This window comes from Hakea prostrata, chromosome 1 (assembly GCF_041222555.1).
Source record: "Hakea prostrata isolate BN-2017 chromosome 1, UWA_Hpros_2, whole genome shotgun sequence".
In the NCBI taxonomy this organism is placed as follows: Eukaryota; Viridiplantae; Streptophyta; class Magnoliopsida; order Proteales; family Proteaceae; genus Hakea; species Hakea prostrata.
This window is the reverse complement of record NC_142600.1, coordinates 8,719,872-8,738,914: the sequence shown is the minus strand read 5'-3', so window position 1 is coordinate 8,738,914 and position 19,043 is coordinate 8,719,872. Positions and strand designations below refer to the sequence as shown.

Below are 19,043 nucleotides of genomic sequence, written 5' to 3'. Positions count from 1 at the left end.
TATATTAAAGCTTAGGTCAATGGGGTTTGTGGTCACCACTCATTGTTTTCTTATACACCATTTGTGCTACCATGATCACGGAAACAGTCAAAGAGGAAGGTTATGGCAAGGATGATAAAGCCAAAGAATCTAGATTTTTTATCCACAGTAATAGATATGGTGTTTACACTTTTTACCATACATTTAGGAGGAATTTTATTTCTAAGTACTGACAAGGTGGATTAGAGATGGGTCCTTTTTTTCTAAACATATGGCAAAGAAGTGAATGAGAAGCATAGTTCTTTAACTTTGTGGGTGGAGGATCCCATCTCTAAGGGAGTCCCATACACTTTTAGGCTGGAATTTCACTGACACAAACTTTTAGACCAAGAGATTGGTTACATCAATTGATTATGAGTGGATGAAATTGTAAGCATAGCCCACAGGACAAAAGTATATGTGAAAAATATTCTTAGGCAGAGAGAAATCGCTTCTTGAGCGACAAGCAAATGAGTTCCCACTTTGCTATCCTATGTCTTTTTTAATCGCAACAATTGTGATTTGCAAAATCATAACAAGTATCCAACTATCTTCTTTTCTTTGGGACTTACCTTATATCTGAATTTATTCTTGTTAACCTAATGGTTTTTTTTTTTAATTTAAAATAAAAATTATCCTATATCAATTTAGATTAAATATCACATTGGCAATAATAAATTTTTTTTTTTACCTATTTTAAGTATCAATTTTCTTCTACTAATTAAGGTGAAAGTAGAATTGTATAAGACAACATGGCTAAATTTTATTCACGATTTTTATATTAATTGATTATTTAATTGTGCAAACTCTTCTCTTGATTGATGAATGTTTTTAAAATAAAAAAATTAAAATCTCTTTCATTCTCTTGCGGAAAAAGAAAGAAATCTCTTTCCTCATGGCAAATCACTGAATTGTAATTCAATTCCCATAATAATGGATACTACTATTTTCTCACCTATTATCTTTGAGAAATTGCTCATGTCCAATATTTTCGTATATAAAATAAATTAGAAAAATAGAGCCCAATTATTTCTTTTTTGGTTTAGAGGGTGTGTTTTTTTTTTTTTTTTGATTGTATTTCTGACTTGACTTTACTGGCAGGTTAAAATTTGTCAATCTGACTATCTGATTTGGTCTGGTTCAATCTGCGTTTCTAAAGTCGTCTCTTTCAATGGAGATTTGATAAGAGTGGTGGAGTAAATGAAGATTTTATCTCAAAATTCCCATTTTGTAATTGGAGACTTCTAACTCTTTCAGAGGTAAAACGCGATCTTCGTTTTATTTTACTTGTTTAGATTCAGATCTGAAGCTTTCTCACTGATTGCGAAGTGGGAACTTTGTAGTTTGTTCTGGACCTTCTGGTTACGGAGGAGTTATCATTGCCTCATTTGCTTAGATTTTAAGCTTCTATGATTTTTCTTTCTCGGTTCGGTTTCTTTTTAATTATTTTCCTCTCCTTACCGGCCGTTAGGTAAAAGATTATGGTATTTTAGTCTTCTTCTCCTCACCGCTATATATAAGTCTCTGATCCTGAGCTATTTCGCAGGATTCCACCGATCAGAAAGAAGAGTATTAGGGTTTTCGGCACCTGTTCTTGAAGCTTACGATCAGGTATTACCTTGAATTATCCCGAGGAATAATCTATGTGGAATTTTGTTTTTCCTTCCTCATTCTACCATTGCAGTCTGTGCATTGCGTGGACTTATAATTAGTAGAGTGATTTGAGTAACGGGATCGAAATAGTCTACTTGAAAATCTTTATGATTGTTGCTAAATTGGGGAAGCTCTGGCAGGTGGTAACCGAAGATCTGTGCAATGGCAAAGGAAGTCACCAATGGAGATCACCAGCCAAAGCCGCCTCCAACTCCGTCTCCTTTACGGAATTCCAAATTTTTGCAGGTAAAACTTGCATCTTTCTTCATTTTGTTCCTGCCCACGTATGATTTGTTTTACACCTCTGGAAGAAGCAAACCACTCGGGTTTCATTTGTTGTACTTTGACTATTACACTCGTTCTGGCTGAATATTTGGTATGAGTTCCCCATTGTATTTGAGAATTATTATCTGCTTCTCCCAAAATTAGTCTGTCTATCCTGGTATCCAACCATAACTATTTGGTCCAGATTATCTGTAAGGATTTATTCCATGAAGATATGTCAACATCTTTTTTTGCTCTATCTGACGAATTAAATGGTGTTTTCAATGACAGTCTAATATGAGAATTTTGGTAACTGGAGGTGCTGGTTTCATTGGATCTCACCTCGTGGATAGACTGATGGAAAATGAAAAAAATGAGGTATGAAGATTTATTTCTTTTCAACAGTCATGCCGTTTCTGTTCAATCAAAATCCATCTTATGGCCTGTGAAAACTGTGCTTTTGTCAATGAAGTATACATGGATAGAATGAAATGGTTGATTTGTTTGCTTTTTATGTTGTTGGTCAGGTAATTGTTGTTGACAACTACTTCACTGGCTCAAAGGACAACCTTAGGAAATGGATTGGTCATCCTAGATTTGAGATTATCCGACATGGTATTTCACTACCTCTCTTAAATATATTTCATTTTTACGAGTATGATTCTGCCCAAGCATTTCTGCCTTTACTTGTATTGCAATTGTTCTAACTTCTAAAAATATATATACACAAGAAAGGTGTTAGGCTTGAAAAAAGAGGCTTTCTAAGTTCTTTTTTTTTTTGGGGTAGAATGGATAATGTTATTCATGGGACTTCATTTGTAGCTAAAGGTTCAGCCAATCCTTGAATTTCTAAAATGCTTTTTTTTTTTCCTTCTTCTTTTGTGTTGGGGGGGGGGGGGGGCAAGTAAAATGCTGTTGGATATGAAGATACCTAGTGCTCAATTATGTTTAGTATTATCTTTAGGTTCTACCACCTTAACTAGGGACCCTGATAAGAAATTCTTTTATGAGTTGAATTTTTTGGCGTTTTTCATGTCAGGATACATCTAAATGTGTAATAACATTTTCAAACATGTTTTCTTTTTGTACAGATGTTACAGAACCACTATTGGTTGAGGTGGATAAAATATACCATCTTGCTTGCCCTGCATCCCCAATTTTTTACAAACACAATCCTGTAAAGGTAGTATTTTCATGTCTCCTCACCAGCGGTAATAATTTCCATAGGTTGGCTCATTATTTGTCTTGAACTCTCTTTTAGCATTCTATTAGTCTTTTCCCACCTAGTGATTCAAACTCAATACAGGGCCTGTTGATGCCTTAGAAGGGTGAGAAATGCATCCAAAGGCATGGTTTGTAAGTGTATCAGACAATCAGACCAATAGCCTCATACTCCGCTCTTTTTAGGACATTAACAAGAATTAACTATGGGTGACATCAATAGGGAGTTTTCAAATGGCAAACTGATAGGCCCCTGGGAGCAGGACGCTTGGAGGAGATTAGAGGGTTGGTTACCATAACGGACTATACTTGGTGGGGGATTAAAAGGGAGAAAACGTGAGCTGAGTGTATCGATTAATTCGTGACTGTTTTGGGCAGCCTTTGGCTGAGGGCAGCACATGCTGTAGGGGGTGACTGGCACCATCATAGCCAGGTTTGTTTCTTTATCTTCTTGCTGTAATTCATATTTTGCTAGTCCAGAAAGGAGGGTTCCTATCACAAACCAATTCATGCTGTATGTTCATCACGCCCATTCAAGCTTTTAGAGAAGGAAGAGGAATCCATAGCCTGAGGCTACAGAACCTTGTCTGTTTAGCCAAATTGTCTTGAGGATACAGTGAGCTTTGCTCAATGCCTTCCCATGTGCTAATAGTTTGTGTAATTATTTTGCTTCTACCTGATAATGATTATTGTATTTGTATTGTTGTTCTGATTGACAATGATGGGATACTTCTACAGACAATAAAAACAAATGTGATAGGTACATTGAATATGTTGGGACTCGCCAAGCGTGTTGGAGCAAGGTTGGATACCTTGGTTACTTGCGTTCGTTACTTGTATTATAAACGATATGTTCTTCTTCACCCATGATTTGGGATTCATTCTACAGGATTTTGCTAACTTCAACTTCGGAAGTTTACGGCGATCCTCTTGAGCACCCCCAGACAGAATCTTATTGGGGCAATGTTAACCCAATAGGTATGTTCACCTATTGTTTCAAGTTTGTGTTTCGATTTTTATGATCATTATGATTATGGTTTTTAATGCTCCAAGGTTCCTTATGGGATGATTTTTTGGCTTAACTTTTATATAGAAGGGTTTACTTGGTTCTTTTTTTCAGGTTACCTTTCTATATAAAAAGGTTTAAATTGGTTCTCTTGTATTCGCAACTGATGAATTTAAATTTTTGTCATATTGAGATCCTTGATAACAAACTGTGGGATTCTGATTATTTTATCCCTTATTATATTTTTCTTTTTCTTGCTGCAAACTCTGGGAAACAAAATTTGTTCTTTCATTATTACTCTTATCTTAATATTTAGTTACCAAAAATTATAAAATTCTAGGCCTTAGTTCTACAACTTTTCAGCTTGATTCTGATAGATGGCTGAGTATGTCAATATTTTACTGAATTAAACAAGACATTTAATTGTATGAAATGGCATACACATATGAACTATTTTATATATTGCAGGAGTCAGGAGTTGCTATGATGAGGGGAAACGTGTAGCTGAGACATTGATGTTTGATTATCATCGGCAACATGGGATAGGTAAAAGCAGGATTGCGTTATTACTTTGGAGAGAATGGGTTTCCAAATTGGATGAAAATTATGGTCTTATGTGATATCATCTTTCAATCCAGAGACTTTCTGTCTCTTTTTGGGTGCTTTACTTGAACAATAGAAGCAGAGTTGGATGGAGGGGAATTAACTTATAAAGTATATCTTATTCCATTTGTGTCTTGAGACAGAAATACGCATTGCTAGGATCTTTAATACGTATGGGCCTCGCATGAATATTGATGATGGACGTGTTGTCAGCAACTTCATAGCTCAAGCACTCCGGTAAACCCTAGTTTGCTTTTCATGGGTTCCAGTATATCATTGTGCATGATCTGTTATTAGGGAAAATTAAGCCTGTTTGCTATTGCATCGATGTCCAAGCTATCAAAAAGGGAATTCCCATCCATGATATCTAGAGATTCTCAAACTGTTTATATGTTCTCTTGATAACCATACAGTGTGACGTGAGATTCGGTTTCTTTGTCTAACGTGATTTATACGCAGAGGTGAACCCTTGACAGTTCAAGCACCGGGAACACAGACACGAAGCTTCTGTTACGTAGCTGATATGGTTTGTATTGATGACTTGTTTGACATGCAAAAATTCAGGATGGATTCTTTAAACTGAGGATCCGACAAGTTGCATCTAAGTCTAATCTTCTTGTCTTGGGTATTGAAGGTTGATGGCCTCATTCGACTCATGGAAGGAACTAACACTGGGCCGATCAACTTAGGGAATCCAGGTATTTTGTTAGGATTTTTGTGGCCAGGTTTGAGTTTGTGGTGCTTAAAGTTATTTTAATTCCCTACTAACTACTACTATTTGTAATTTTTAGGTGAATTTACAATGATGGAACTCGCGGAGACAGTGAAAGAGGTCATTTCTTTGTTCCCTTTTAGGAATTAAATTAGATGTTTAGTACAGTGTGCTCTTATGAGTCTTCAATGAGTGCACTGACCCAAAACATTGAATGACTCTAGAGAGAAGGGATATTCTTGTGTCTTGTGTTACTCTAAAATTGACTAGTTGGTACTGTGAAACTCGTTTGCATCAGGGACTCAGATGATGATCTCCAATCTAATAGATATATCACTTGGGTGTTCTGGGGATCTAGAAATATTGTTCAGTACTTGATTGAACCCTTTCATGCTTTATGCATTTGTGATACTAACTCCTCCAATATGAACTGCAGCTAATTGATCCAGATGTCAAGGTCACAGTTGTGGAGAACACTCCAGATGATCCACGCCAGAGGAAACCAGACATTACAAAGGCAAAAGAGTTGCTAGGCTGGGAACCCAAAATTACATTGCGTGAGGGCCTACCACTGATGGAAGAGGATTTCCGAAGTAGGCTTGGAGTTCCCAAAAAGTAAAAGAACATCCTGGCTAGTTGTTGCAGTGGAGAGACCTTCCAGTGAAGTCATGCTATTCTTAATTTAGCAGTTGAAATTTTCACTTTACTCTTCCAAATGTTTCTTTTGAACTCTTTTCCCGTTTGATTATATTAATGAAATAAATGTCATGTTGTGTTTTCTCATGGATAGAGCTTTTCCTTCTTGGTTTTGATACTTAAAGGCTAAAGCTTGATATTTCTGCTCAACGTAAAAAAAAAAATAATAATAAATAAAAACTCCGCCGTACACATGCCCCCACTTAAAATTTGAAGATCTCCAAGTTAGACCTCCAAATCCAAGTCCCAGCGGATTGCACAAAACTAAAATAAAATAAAGTTAGAGAATAGGTATATGCTACAGCATCTTCCACATCACTTTCAGAATCAAGTCAAACAAGTCTATCGTTTTCCAGGAAAAGAAAATAATAGAAGTAGCACGTTACGTTGTGGACTTGTGGTGCGCTTTTTTTTGTTTTCTGGGTTGAAATCCATTTATTGAGGCGAAAAAGCCGAAGAAATAGAGAGTCAAAACAAGAAAGGAAATGGGCCAAAGAGTCGTGCACACGCCACTGAATCGGCCCTCATGGACTGGTGATTTGCAATAAAGTTGATCTGCTTTGGAATATAACTAAAAGAGCAAGGAGCAAATATTTGGCCCAGTTCAAGTATGACGGGCAAAATGGGCCCACTATCCTGTAAAGGGGGAATGGGAACCATTAAACCATCGGATCAGCTCTTGGCTACCTTTGGAGGGGGAATGGGAACCCTTCAGCCATCGGATCAGCTCTTGGCTCTCTGACCTGAAGGGTGCAATGTCCACTCCTTTTGCAACTCCATATAATGCCGCCATTCGTAACACGAGTGCCTCAGTCATTTGGGCAACGAAGAGTTAAAGGGCTGAGAAATATTAGAATACGAGCAGCATCACGTCGTTGCTTGACTGGTAAGTCCAACATATCTTAGTGAAAAGGTTGTGGGTTGAACTCTGACTAATGATACATGTAATATCTACATCACCTGTATATAAAAAGCGTTTATATACCCCCCAAAAAAATGGTCCAAACCCACGAAACCTGTCTCTTTATCGTATTTATCCGAAAAGATTTTATGCGCAAAGCATGGGGGTGGGCTCCAAACCTAGGGGTAGTGGGCTTTATGTGTTGGGCCTCTGTTCTCATTAATAGCCTGGGCTTGAGAGAACTCTGGTGTTCATCTCCATGCTTCGTGACCCACTTCCTCCGGGGCCCATTTTCTTCTTTTAATCCACATTGTCGTTTACTTACCTCTTGAACTCTTGAGGCATGTACTGGTATAATATTGTTTTTTCAAGAATCGATACTGATTAATGTGTAAATGAATAGCCAAAATCCACCTCTGAATTCACATTTGTATTCTTTTAAGGGTGTCTGTATCTGTAATTTTTCTTACCAAAAATATATGTATCCGGACACCGCTAAGCAACCAGATTTAGATAATTATTTATCGGATCGGATAATATCCAAATAAAAATTTATCCAGCTAGGTAAAAGTATTCAACATTTTTTTCTTTAAAAATGGATGATAATCAGATTCGAAGACCAGTAATCGGAAATTATCCGGTTAGAGTAAAGTACTAAACATTTTTCTCTAAAAAATGGGTTAATAATCAGATTTAGAAACCGATAATCGGAAATAAATAAAAAATAAATAAAATTACAATCACCAATCAATAATAGAATAGTTTATCACTTTATCGGATCGGATTGTTATCGAATATCCAATAAAATTTTGGATTCGATTTGGATGCTTTCTCTAAATTTCTGCCGAATCCAAATCCAATCCGGTGACAGTTCTATCACTGTCTATGTGTTGATATGGGTCGGATTATCTTACCAAAAAAACGTTAGGGGTCGGGTCGAAAAGGGGTAACTTTGGTATTACGGCCTTTCAACTTCGGAAGAATCGAAACTATAAACTGGAAGAAAAAAATTTTCCCTCTCACTTATTTGAAATCGTCAGGAGGGATGTTGTTTGGGGTTGGTTAATGGCAAAAAGAAGAGCGAAAAGAAATGTTGCAAAAGCGTCCTCAAAACTTGCTACCGATTCAAATGATGATCGCGAAGAGACTCAAATCGAGAAGCAACAGCTTGAATTAAGCGATCACGAAGGTAAAAGAATTCATGTCGTAACTTCTATTGTTCCAATCTCTTTCCATTTTCCTCTTGAGCATTTGCTTCTATGATCACAATCATTGATGTTTGATGTCTGGAGTTCCTCTTTCTGTGATTTTCCATACGGTTTTCTCCAATTAGGTTATATTTCATGAATTTCGTGGTTTAACTTTGAATAATTCAATATCACCGTTTCTTAATATGATTTCGAGCATTGCAGGCATTGTCAGAAAGTTTAAGTTTGCTGACGCTCTTCTTTACTTCTTAGTTGAATGCCAAATTGCTCCGATTAGGGCAATTCGTGATCTGGAGACGCAGCGTCTTCTAACCAGCTTGCGATTACTTCGCTCAAATCTCAAAGGAGGAACAGCTGAAAACCCCTGTACTACAATTTTTCGAGGAAAACTTACCGAACCTATCTGTGGTGAGAGATGAAATGAATAGACAATTTGAACTGGAATGGAAGGATAAAGACGCTAACTCGTCCACGAGCCATACTTACAATGGGAATATCCATCAATCTCTTTTGCAATTGCTGCCAGTGGCTTATCCTGATTGTGCTACTGAAATTCCAAATTTCAGCGGCTTTGAGCACTTAGGTAATGCTGGATTGTATTCTCTAAAGACAAATGCATAGAGGTTTTGAATTTCTTATTGTAGTTATATCTTCACAAGGTTAATTTTTGATTGCCTGCAGTGAACATGAATATCTTCAGTGCTGCAAACCTTCAGATACCAGACTCTCTGTGGCCACTCCCCTCTTATGTAAATGCTACTGCTGTCATGAAACTTCATATTACTGTTTCCCTTTCCTCATCCTCCTGAGCTTCGAGCTTCTCCTGTTCTGAAATTTTCAAATATGTAGGATTTGAAGGAGCAATCACATACTCAGACGATCCAATTACAAGATTCTTTCACTAATATTGGGGTTTGTAGCTTCTCTACTATTCTGCATGCTTTTTCTCTGCATTTGGATCAAGGATTGCTAATTCTCGTGGCAGAACCTTTTCTGCTAATAGATTCTCTACATTGGAAAAAGAAAATCCTGATACATGATAAGTTTACCATTTGGGAATGGCACTAAATATAGAAGGGATAAAAACTAAAAGACAGACAAAGACTCAACCCAGTGAATGTTCAGTTGTCAAACATGGAGTAGTTTCTCCTACAAGATAGTGTTGACCATTTCCTTGGTGGTTTTTAATTTTTATGCTGGTAAATTTGCTTTTCCAGTATTGTAAGTTGGATGGGTGCTTGAGATATATGGTTTCTGTATCATTCGAAGTGTCTGAAATGGCTTAAACCAAATTTATATTACAGATGAGTTCCCAGACATTGTCCATCAGCATGAAACCGAAAACTCTAAGGCCACCAAAACATGGCGAGAAGCTTTTTTCCGTCCATGGCTCGCCCCTTGGAGTTTATAAGGATAAAGGAACCAACAGCATGGTACTTTTTTTCTTTTTGTTAGTTTCACACGATTCTTTAAAACTATGTCATGTTTAATTTTCTTTTGATTGGCAAATTGCAGAATCTGAAGCTGTAGGGAAGATGACATTGAAGCAGGAAGGCCAACAGTTTTGACTCCTATAATGTTCGGCACAATAGGGTATGATCTCAACCCAAGGTTATTAAACTCGAAGTCCTGGATTGTTTGTATCTCAGCCAATTTCAGTTAAGCGATTCCAATACTTGAAATTGTACTTCTACCTCCAACAGTAGAACTTAGGAATGTCTGACTTGAATCTAAAACAGATCAATCTTTCACGCTAGAGGATCCAAGGAGTCTTGAGTCTCTTGACTCCTACAATGTTGCACAATAGGGTATGTTCTCTACCCAAGGTCGTCCTCTATTGAAAATATGCCTATGGTGCCTTGAATGACTTTCTCATAACTTATCATATGCTAGAGCTATTGGGAATTGTCATTGAAATGCACATCTGGTATCTCATTCAAACTAGGCAAAAACCTACAATGGAACAATGGCCCCCATCATAAACCAAAACCAATCTCCTATTAACGAATCATTGATGCCTTCCCTTTCCTATAAACTACTTGAACTTTAAACCTTTCTGTTTTAGAGGGAGGGTTGTAATGTATAAACAGCATGACCCCAGAATTTTCATGTATGATGGCTACATCACCTGAAGAGAAATACTCACAATGACGTTATTTGTTCATTAGCAAGTAGCATGTCAAGAAGCTTAGACCCGTTAAACAGCTCAGTCTTCTTGCATACAATGGTTATAACCACCTCCCATAAATCAACAATAATAGCATTTCCTTTTGCTAGACTATTCAAAACAGACGTTAACATATCCATATCACCTTCGCTACACAATCTGTCTACAAACTTCTGTATGCTACAACCATGAGGAACAAACCCTTTGAACACCATCTCGTCTAGAATTAATGATGCTTCCTTAAACTCCATCCCTTCACAGAGGCCATCAAAAATTGTGCGATAAGACACAACATCAGGATTACAGCCTCGCCTAGGCATATCTTCAAACAAATCGCACGCTTCTCTCAATTTTCCATCCTTACAAAGCCCACTTATAATAATATTGTAGCTGATAACATTTGCCTTGCAGCCCTTCTGTACCATTTCATCTAACATACCAAACGCTGAATCGAAATCCTTGTCCATACAAAGCCCAGAGATCATCGCATTGTATGTCACCGTATCAGGTTTGCATCCGGCCTCTCTCATCTCCTCTATAACGCCAGAAACCTCAGCTTTTCGACCGGACTGAAAGAGTCCACTGATCAAAGTTGTATAAACAGCAGCATCCAACACAAGTGTGTTGTCCATCAACATCTCTTCCTTGAGCTTAAAAGCCAAGTTCAGCTCTTTAGCCTTGCAAAGGCCTTTGATCAGTGAAACATAGATAAAGGCATTAGGTTTTACTCCGAAATCTCTCTGCATGTGTTCTTTCAATCTAAAAGCGTCATCCAACTTTGAACTCCTCGCAAAGAGCAGAAATGAAAGTTCCAAAAGTAACTACATTTGGTTGGATTCCTTTTCTCCGCATTTCGTCGAACAAGTCCCATGCGACATCCAAAGAATTACTCATACAGGCCACATTAATAAGGATATTATAAGTACAGGCATCTGGAAATGAGTACTGATCAATATTCAAGTAAATTTCTCGTATCTTATCGAGTCTCCTACAGTTCAAAAGCGCATTGAGAAGAGAATTTAACGACCTCACAGTTCTGTTGCAACGAAAAGAGGAGATTCGATCGTAGGTTCGTAGTGCTTGCTCGTACAAGCGAGAACGGCCGTAGAAGGTGATAACGTTGCAGAGTATGACCTCTTTGGGGGAGAAACGATTTTCCTCCGTCATTTGGTTGAGGATTTCCTCCATTTCATCGAACATTTTAGCACGGCCAAGCTTGGTGATGATGAGATCGTAGGAGAGGAGGCTATGACGAAGAGGTTTATTGGGGTTGTTAGGATTAGGGTTTCGAAATAACTGAAGAGCCAATTTCGGGTCTTTCTCGAGACGAAGAAGAGAAGAAAGTCTAAATGGACTTACTAACTTCATCTTCTCCATCCTTCCCTCAAGCTCCAGTATCGTATTATCGTATAATCATATAATGTAGGGGCAGAACTTAAATTTACTATAAATAACCGAAAAAGAAAAAAGAAAAAAACTACATATATGACAAGGCTTGGGTTGGGCCAAAATATAGTCCAGATCATCTAGGTCGGGCTGAACCCATACTCATTTGAGCCCAAGTCATTGAACTATAAATAGGTGAACATGATGGGCCTGATAGCATTTGAGCGTTTAGACACTTAATTGGGAAGATGGAAAGATGTTTTCTATGTGGGAGCCTAGGCTTATGACGGCCAAGCATTCGGTTTTTGCACTCTTATCACTGTCTAGAGGTGGACCTTCCTCCTAATGAAGACCCTGGAATTTCTATCAGTCAGAATAGAGACATGTGTTTGCTTCACGCTTCATCATATATTAATAGGGGCCCACCTCTGAGTTTCAACATAATGAATTAGAGTGGTACTCCTAGTAGGTTTTCTATGGGTCTCATTTCTAATGTATGATGAAGAGATGTGAAGGGAACATAAATCTCTACCTGAACAAGTAAATAATGAGGATCCCTTCTAAATTTGTTATAGAAGCATTAGCATAGTGGTATTCAAGTAGAGGACCCCGATTCGGGCAGCCACCCTGACCTCCCAAAAAAAAAAAGCCATACAATGTGTTTGAGTGCAAGGTGCAGAATCTTGATGGTGCTTTTCTTCCTTATATTGATATTGCATTGTTCCTTATTAGGACGGGAGAGAAAAGAGTTACTGTACCTCAATCCTCATTTATGTGGATCGGTCTGGTTGTTGTTTGTGAGGGAGAGAGAGTTCCCACTAATAAATTGGGTTGCTTGTGAGAGAGATCCCACTTATAAGTTATAAATAGGGTGGAATTAATCGAGGCAATGAATGGAATTGTGGGAAATGGTTTCATTTATAATGGTTTATATGAATAGAAAAGATAACATGATAAAGAAACCATGTTAAAGGAAAAAAAAAAAGCTGTTGTTGCCATGGAAGCTTTTTCCTATTTCTGGATAATAAGAAAATGGATTTTACCAACAAATAATTCTAGTTAGACGAGGATCAGCTATATAGTAACTCCATATGCATATGAATAATTTTTCATCTATCTTCTTTATTGTCATTGGTCTTATTTTGATCACTCTTCAAATCAACAGGTTAAAAATGGTTTTTACAAATAAATTGAAATGGATCATTGTATTGCCATAAAAGTTTCTCCATGTGATGCCAAGTATTTTAAGTATGTTTTGTATGACAAGATTCATCCGTCTTAGGAAAAAGGAATAAAAGAAATAATTGGTACACAAAAACCAAAAGAATAAACTTTGGTGAACTATATGGCAGTATATTTAGCTTTCTCAAGGTCCCTCATGAGCCAAAACTATTAATGGGGGCTAAAATTGGAGGTCCTAAAATTTTCATTTGCAATTTGTGTATGATATTTTGGTTTTCTATCTCATCAATAAGAATAATGTCTATCAAATCAATTTCAAATCTTCTATAAGATGTTTAATGTTTTTTACTGTGAAATCCATAGCTAAAATATCCATGACTTATCATAAAAGAAATTTAGTAGGTACAGATACTTAGCCCTGCATGTCATGGGGAAGATAACATACTACGTAGGAAAATTTTCAATAATATTAGAGTTCGAGCGAGTAATGGTTCTGGCTTTCTCTATATCTATCGTCTTTGGGATGATTTTGGGTCATGGCATGGTGAGGCCCCGGCAAGTGATAAGTTTCATTTGGCTCTCACCAATCCGTAAAAACTTTTTATAGAGAAACCTTACTAACATGGTTTGTTTTTTATTCAATGTTAAATACAATATTTTAGACCTAAAGACAAGCATTTTTAAGGGGCATCTTTCATCCCTGCATAGAGGATATGCTATGTACTTTAGAATAAGATTCTTGATTGTATTCTATTGCCTTCTACCATACTCTTTAGAGTATATATTATCGTCTAATATCATATCGTATCGTATCAGCTAAATAATAGCTCATATACATATATAGAAATATTCATCTTCCTAATTGTCCTCAGTCTTATTTTGACTTCAAATCAAGGGGTTAAAAATATTTTTCTCATCGTATTGTTATTAAAGGTTCTTGACAGCTCGCAAAGCATTCAAGTACATTGTGACGGACAAGAACTATCCATATTAAGACAAAATAAATAAATAAATAATTGATATACAAAAACCAAAAGAATAAAGATTGGTTAACCATGAAGTTTTATCTAGCCTTCTCAAGGTCCCTCATCAGCCTAATCTATTAATGGAGCTAAAATGGGAAAGGAGGGTCCTAAGTTTCTTATTTACAATTTAAGTATGATATTTTGGTTTTTTCTCTTGCATCAATGAAAATATTGCCTATCGAATCAATTCCAAATCTTCTTAGAGATTTGTTTGGGTAGATAATAAATTTTTCAAAAGTGTGGGGTCATGTTTAGTAAAGAAATTTCAACTGGAAATAGAAACAATTAAGATGTTCAATAAGTGTTTACCTGAATCACACTCTGAAGTGTTTAGCAAGGAAACCACACCTAAAACATCCCCAACTTACTGTAAAGCAAATTAAGTAGGGTTAAATGCTTACCCCAACTTTCATATGGAAGAGAATACACAAGTGTGGTCCATACTACATGTAGCAGAAGTTACAGCAATACTATAATTCTCATGAATAATGGCTTTTTCTATTATCTCCTGTTTTTTGAGGGATTCTGGTGTTGTAGTCACACATGTGTAAGCTGAGCTAGGTCATGGCAAGGTGATAAGTTCATTTGACTCCCACTAAATCATAAGGTTTCCTGTTTGGTTACATGAATTTAGTGATTTTAAATCTCTGAATTCACAAATGGGAGCTTTATATCCGTTTGATTGTGTGAATCCCAGGATTCATGAAATTTAAAGATTCACTTTTTTACACTAAAAACATGAATCTGTAGATTTATGGGTATGAAGTGAAATCTCTATACCCTCTACCATAAAAGCATTAAACATTTGAACCATGATTCCATAAATGTTTTTTTAGGTTGAATCTACAGATTTCATTTCAAAGATTTAGGCTAACCAAATAGTTAATTTAATGAACCATGATTCCATAGATTTGAAATTTCTAGATTTTTGAAATTTCCAGACTCAAGTAACCAAACATACCCTAAAACTGTCTTTGTGAAAAACTGAGAATGACATGCTTTGCTTCTTATTTAATGTTGAATACAATATTTTAGCATTATACAATTTGACATTAATGATATTTGACTGCGCGGTCTCGTCTAGAATGAGTTGCGGAGAATAACTAAGTACATTTTTTTGCATTTTTTTTTCTTTGAATGACACATCATTTGAACTCCTCTAAACAAGCGTTTTCAATGGGTATCTCTCATCCCTATATAAAAGACATGTTCTATATTTTAGGGTATGATTCTTAGTAGCATTTACCCATAGTCTTTGCTTTCTCTCTTATTTTAACTTATTATTTATTATTTGTTTTGAAAGTTTTCCTTCACTTAATTAATGTTAATAAAAGCAATTAATCAACTTTATTGTAATCCCTTATTAATGTTAATAAAACCAATTAAAATATATGTTATTTATTTCTTCTTACAGGTTTAATTCACATAACCATGTAGTACCTAGGAGAAGCAAGACTCTTAAGTAAGGATCAAATGGCATGATTCATATGATCATATCTTTATCTTGTATCTCATGTTTTTCTAGTCTGTGTGATATGTGTGATTCTTTCATGCAAAAGATCAAGATGAATTGAATTCTATACATGTTGAATTGATTTCCAACCCTTCATAACACCTCTCGCGCCCATGGTTTTCTCCTTTCTGGGGGTAATTTATGTTAGATTAAAATTTTCTGGATTTTCTTAATATCATCTCACCAATGTACAATGCCACCTTTGGAAATTTTTTATTTTCTATATTTCTCTTCTTACCTTACATCTAAATTTCTGATGCGGAATATTTGCTTGCTTCACCTCTTCTCTTAATATATATTTCATTTCCTTCCTTATATATTTCCTTTTTCCCTTACATGCAGAGAGCAGTTACAGAGCCGTTTTGTGTAGTTGTTTTCCTTTCTCGGGGTTTACCAACTCATTAAAAACCAACCTGACCTCTCTCCACGTCTCTCTCCTCTTTCTCCACTTGTACATTTTCTCCTGAGATTTCCTTACCCGATATTCTTCCTCATCCAATCACTCCCCAGTCTTCCCATTCTCTTTCTCGTGTTCACTACCCCACTCCTTAAATTTGGAATTCACTTTTCTTTCCTTTCCTTGGTTTTTCTCGTTTCCAAACCCTTTTTACTTGCCCTTCTGGAACCCACTTCGGTGTGTTGTGCACTGTTCTTCCTCTTCCTTCGCCACCCGTATCCATTAGTATCAACCCATCACAAGAAAACCGAGAGAAAAGAAAAAAACAGCAAAACCCATAAACCCAAATCTCCAGACTATAGCGATTAGGGTTTAACCAATGGATATCGAGAGAGAAGGAGAAAGCGTTCAATCCAATGACGAAACCGGCGGCAATTCCAATCTCATGCTCAACGAGGGAAGAATAGGAAGAAGCAGCAGCACCGACGAGAACAAATCCACAACTCATTATCGTGTTCTCTTAGCCATCACTTACATATCTCTGTTTCTTGGTTCTGTTTCTGCAAGCTTACTTACAAGATTCTACTTCGTTCATCAGGGTTCAAGCAGGTGGGTTTCCACTTGGGTTCAGTCCGCCGGTTTTCCTCTTCTCCTCCTACCAATCTACCTTCCTTGCCTCCTTAATTCCCACCAAAGGATTAATCGCCGTCGTTCCTTCTCGGGGTTCACTCCCAAACTCCTCCTCTTGTGCGTTATAATGGGTTCCGTCACTGGTTTAAGCAATTTCCTCGTCTCATGGGGACTTTCTTACCTCCCTCTCTCAACCTCGTCTCTGCTTCTCTCTTCCCAACTCGCTTTCAATCTAATATTTTCTGTGCTCATCGTGAAACAGAGAGTTTTCTACTCCAACCTCAATGCTGTATTTCTCATTACCCTGAGTTCAATCCTCATAGCAATTGGATCCAGACATGATAAACCAAAAGACATAACCCAGAAACAATACTTTCTGGGTTTCTTCGCCATTATCTCAACAGGTTTGCTTTTTGCTCTGTTTCTCCCTATAATGGAAGTGATTTACAAGAAGATGGTTCACTGTTACGAAATGGTAGTTGAAATGCAGTTCATCATGGGTGCTGTTGCAACGGCGTTAGCTACCTTTGGAATGGTTTTCGATGGAGGGTTTAAAGAAATGAGAAATGAAAGCAATAATGGTTTTGATTTGGGAATGAAGAGTTATGTGTTAACGGTGGGATTTGCGATCGTAGCATGGCAGTTAAGTTTTATGGGGTCGGCGGGGATGATTTTCTTGACGACGGCGTTGACGGATGGGATATGCATGACGGCGTTACTTTCCATGAACGTGTTGGGAGGTGTTTTGGTGTTTGGAGATGCCTTTGGTGGTACAAAGGTGGTGTCGACTGTGATGTGTGTTTGGGGGTTTTGTTCTTATGTGTATGGAGAGTATAGAAGAATGGTGGAAAAGAAAAGAGATAAAGGTAGGATTGATCAGGAGATGGAGATGGAGATGGAGAGGATTGATGTTAACTCATGATGTTGTACGAATCTCTGGTCTCCCTTGATTCTATATTCTACTATCATCTCTCCTAGTGTTTACCCAAAATATAAATAAAGAAAAAATCATTTCTGCTAGTGGATATATAATAATATAATACCTTACCATTTACTTCTTTGGTGACAGAAACCTCTGCAGATTAGCCTTTGACTTGTGCGTTCTGTTTGGTGTGTCTATAGTACAGTAATTGTAATGGGAGTTGGTTTGAGTCAATTGATCTTATAAGAAATAGAATAGAGTTGTTTATTATTCATGTGGGAATCTTGACTGTAGTGTTAAAGAGTTCTTTTAAGAGGACTTTGGATCCTCTTTAACCAGTGTGCTTTTTTATTTATGTAGTGTTGAGAATTTGTTGAGGAATTTATATGAACATTTAAAAGATTGGATTTGTGTATTACGAATATCAAATGTGTCTTAACCCTCAAGATTTACTTAGCCCAAACATTTAAGGTTGCACACCAAAAAGGTTATTTCGGTTTTTACTACTTAACAAAAAGACAACAAGGAGAAAGAGTGAATAGTCAAAATTTGTTATAAAAAATGAGCTTGAAAATAAGTTTATATAGAGCTCCAAAAGCTGTGGGTGAAATAATAAAATCACTTCCCTTTGTGAGGGTATCTATTCAACTCAAAACTTCATTGTAAAAAATGAATTAGAAAAATGAGTTTATATTGAGCTTCAAAGGCTATGGGCAAAAGGATAAGGTCACTTCTCTTTGTGAGGGTACATATTCGACTCAACTCCCTATAGGAAGATACTTATTCAGATGAGCTCTCTAAAGGAAAATACATCTCTAATGAGATCTTCACACTTCTATGACCCACTACCTACTGTTGAAGTCTCAAGTCCTATAAAAATATTATAATAATATTAATTAATATATAGTTATATAACTATAATTGGGTCACATCAGGATTCAGGCTTGGATCACATCGCACATGAGTTTGCACCGTATTGTGTAAGTGTGATCTTAATCTCAAAGATATATTACATAGATCCTTACTATATATGAATGAGATAACTAGCTATTTTCTATCCAATGTGAGACTAAAGCTTCCATTATAGAAATTATAAGATAAAAAAACATAAATAAAACATATATTTAAATAAATAAAAATTAATATACATAAGTTTTAAATATTTTTGACACTCATATAAGTGCATAATTCACACTCACATGATCTGTTTATGTCAAGTAACAACAATATGAGTATCAAATTAGTGTAAATGTGACTGAATAAGTGGAGAGGATCTCAACTAATTTAAAAGACAGTGAAAATCTCTTCCTTTTTCAAGCTAACATTAGCCATTATAGGTGGATAATGTTGAGTGTGTTTTGGTTGGTTAGATTGTCATTTGATGGAGTTTTCTAATGGCCTGTGATGTAGATTTTCAAATCATTTTACAATTATTTTGTTCTTAAATATTTTTAGTTTCGCATCTCCTATATATACACCCCCAAGAAGTGATGGAGCTTTCGTATGTTCTACAAAATATTCAAAAGTTTCAGGGTTATT

General features: G+C 36.5%; 3 protein-coding genes and 1 pseudogene across 4 annotated transcripts; 3 read left to right on the top strand and 1 right to left on the bottom strand.

Annotated features, from left to right (window-relative positions):
- Nucleotides 1-1,147: 1,147 nt before the first annotated feature.
- Nucleotides 1,148-6,266, top strand: LOC149027210 (UDP-glucuronic acid decarboxylase 6). Of its 2 annotated transcripts, none has more exons than XM_089160375.1 (14): nt 1,148-1,277; nt 1,565-1,629; nt 1,812-1,917; nt 2,227-2,313; nt 2,463-2,550; nt 3,027-3,118; nt 3,895-3,959; nt 4,046-4,134; nt 4,631-4,708; nt 4,909-5,002; nt 5,225-5,291; nt 5,400-5,463; nt 5,557-5,597; nt 5,914-6,266. In XM_089160375.1, exons 3-14 carry the CDS (start codon nt 1,834-1,836, stop codon nt 6,094-6,096), a joined length of 1,032 nt encoding a protein of 343 aa, XP_089016501.1. In that variant the 5' UTR covers nt 1,148-1,277; nt 1,565-1,629; nt 1,812-1,833; the 3' UTR covers nt 6,097-6,266. The 2 variants fall into 2 exon arrangements, with proteins under 2 accessions (XP_089016501.1, XP_089016509.1); XM_089160383.1 differs by lacking the exon at nt 1,148-1,277 and adding an exon at nt 1,324-1,489.
- A 1,857-nt stretch (nt 6,267-8,123) lies between these two features.
- Nucleotides 8,124-10,084, top strand: LOC149027209 (uncharacterized). The gene is made up of 6 exons (XM_089160362.1): nt 8,124-8,263; nt 8,535-8,865; nt 8,964-9,031; nt 9,132-9,194; nt 9,587-9,715; nt 9,798-10,084. Exons 2-6 carry the CDS (start codon nt 8,703-8,705, stop codon nt 9,810-9,812), a joined length of 438 nt encoding a protein of 145 aa, XP_089016488.1. The 5' UTR covers nt 8,124-8,263; nt 8,535-8,702; the 3' UTR covers nt 9,813-10,084.
- Nucleotides 10,085-10,350: 266 nt separating this feature from the next.
- Nucleotides 10,351-11,848, bottom strand: LOC149027208 (uncharacterized; annotated as a pseudogene).
- A 4,483-nt stretch (nt 11,849-16,331) lies between these two features.
- PUP4 (purine permease 4) lies at nt 16,332-17,504 on the top strand. The gene has a single exon (XM_089146521.1). It carries the CDS (start codon nt 16,332-16,334, stop codon nt 17,502-17,504), a length of 1,173 nt encoding a protein of 390 aa, XP_089002647.1.
- Nucleotides 17,505-19,043: the final 1,539 nt, after the last annotated feature.

What these genes read in the sequence shown, in the direction of transcription:
- LOC149027210 (XM_089160375.1), top strand. Translation starts at nt 1,834, where the DNA reads ATGGCAAAGGAAGTCACCAATGGAGATCACCAGCCAAAGCCGCCTCCA. An exon ending in ATTTGAGATTATCCGACATG is followed by an intron (nt 2,551 to 3,026) that starts GTATTTCACTAC and finishes CTTTTTGTACAG; the next exon opens with ATGTTACAGAACCACTATTG. An exon ending in ACAAACACAATCCTGTAAAG is followed by an intron (nt 3,119 to 3,894) that starts GTAGTATTTTCA and finishes ATACTTCTACAG; the next exon opens with ACAATAAAAACAAATGTGAT.
- LOC149027209 (XM_089160362.1), top strand. Translation starts at nt 8,703, where the DNA reads ATGAATAGACAATTTGAACTGGAATGGAAGGATAAAGACGCTAACTCG. An exon ending in TGTGGCCACTCCCCTCTTAT is followed by an intron (nt 9,032 to 9,131) that starts GTAAATGCTACT and finishes TCAAATATGTAG; the next exon opens with GATTTGAAGGAGCAATCACA. An exon ending in ATTCTTTCACTAATATTGGG is followed by an intron (nt 9,195 to 9,586) that starts GTTTGTAGCTTC and finishes TTTATATTACAG; the next exon opens with ATGAGTTCCCAGACATTGTC.
- PUP4 (XM_089146521.1), top strand. Translation starts at nt 16,332, where the DNA reads ATGGATATCGAGAGAGAAGGAGAAAGCGTTCAATCCAATGACGAAACC.